Below are 1,219 nucleotides of genomic sequence, written 5' to 3'. Positions count from 1 at the left end.
TGTCCCCTGATGTCCTTCCCTCTTCCTTCCGGTCTGGGATCTGGGACGGCGTGGTGTCTGCCGTCACGCCGCTCGCCTCCGTGACCCTGGAGCAGCGCCCGCTTGCGGTGTGGTCTCGGCCTGACGTTCTGAGGATCACAGGCCCCTCGGGTGGGGGGTCTCGCGTCCTCTGGTGACACGTGGGCCAGTCATTTGTGTCCTTGGTGGCCGTAGCACCGTGTGCTGGCCTGTCCAGCCGTGACAGGCCCATTGGGTCACGTGGCTCAGGCGGTGCCCCAGGCTCCAGGGGCCAGCTGTCCTTTCCCTTTGGGGTTCAGAAGGGTCTTAGAGACACGGTGGGTGCGTTGACATGATGTGTTTTCTGTCCCCACGAGCAGTGTTTCCCTCCGGTCCTGGAGGTGCCTGCTCTGCGTGTGCCCCACGGGCCCGGCACGGCCGCTCCTCCTGGTGGGCACGCGGTGACACGGACTCTGTTGTTGCTGACGACTCGAGGCCTGCACCTCACATGCCGCCTCGCCCTGTGCTGGAGACGTCCCAGGTGTCCCCAGTGTGGCTGGCGGGGAGGGGCGGGCGTCTTACCACCAGCGAGGAGGGACGGCCTGCGTGCAGGACTCGGTGCTCCCGCCTCCCAGTCACGTGTGGTTTGAGCCTGTGACGTCCGACCCCGGGACCCTCAGCAGCTCGGCACTGAGTGAGAGAGAGGCCTCCCGGCTCGACAAGTTCAAGCAGCTCCTGGCCGGCCCCAACACGGACCTGGGTAAGTCTTGCTTCCGAGCGAGGCCGTTCTCGGAGGACCCGGTCCGTCCGTGGCACGTCCTGCCCTTGCTTCCCTGTCACTCACCTCGTGTGCACGTGGTAGTTCATGTGCTTCCAGTGCGATTCCATCGAGTACTTCCTGTTCTTTTTCCTTCAGCCCCAGGGGCCCTCCTGCCTCTGAGAGCCGCCGTGGTGAGCTCTGCCCGGCTGGGCAGATGGACCTGGCTGGTCACTGTGAGCCTGGGCGCGGCGCTGGTGACCGGCGTCATGACCACTGCAGTCTGCGCCTCCCTACTGGGCCTCCTTGTTGGGGCAGAGCGTGAAGGCTGGGGCCTTGCAGGGGGCAAAGGCCAGCAGGGGCGGTGCAGCCAGGAGGGGACAGTGCGGGCAGCAGGGGGTGGTGTGGCCAGCTGGGGTGGTGCAGGGGCAGTGCGGCCAGCAGGGGCAGTACAGCCAGGAGGGA

The 1,219-nt window shown here is 66.6% G+C and overlaps 1 protein-coding gene across 1 annotated transcript in view; it reads left to right on the top strand.

Annotated features, from left to right (window-relative positions):
* The window catches only part of TBC1D22A (TBC1 domain family, member 22A), a 155,021-nt gene that overhangs the window by 24,705 nt on the left and 129,097 nt on the right, over positions 1-1,219 (top strand). The window contains exon 4 of the mRNA XM_014533159.1: positions 633-757. Coding sequence (XP_014388645.1) covers positions 633-757 — 125 coding nt within the window. The remainder of the gene's footprint in view (positions 1-632; positions 758-1,219) is intronic.

This window comes from Myotis brandtii, unplaced genomic scaffold, assembly GCF_000412655.1.
Source record: "Myotis brandtii unplaced genomic scaffold, ASM41265v1 scaffold952, whole genome shotgun sequence".
NCBI classification, from domain to species: Eukaryota; Metazoa; Chordata; class Mammalia; order Chiroptera; family Vespertilionidae; genus Myotis; species Myotis brandtii.
The sequence above is the reverse complement of the archived record's forward strand: the minus strand, read 5'-3'. Positions and strand labels throughout refer to the sequence as shown.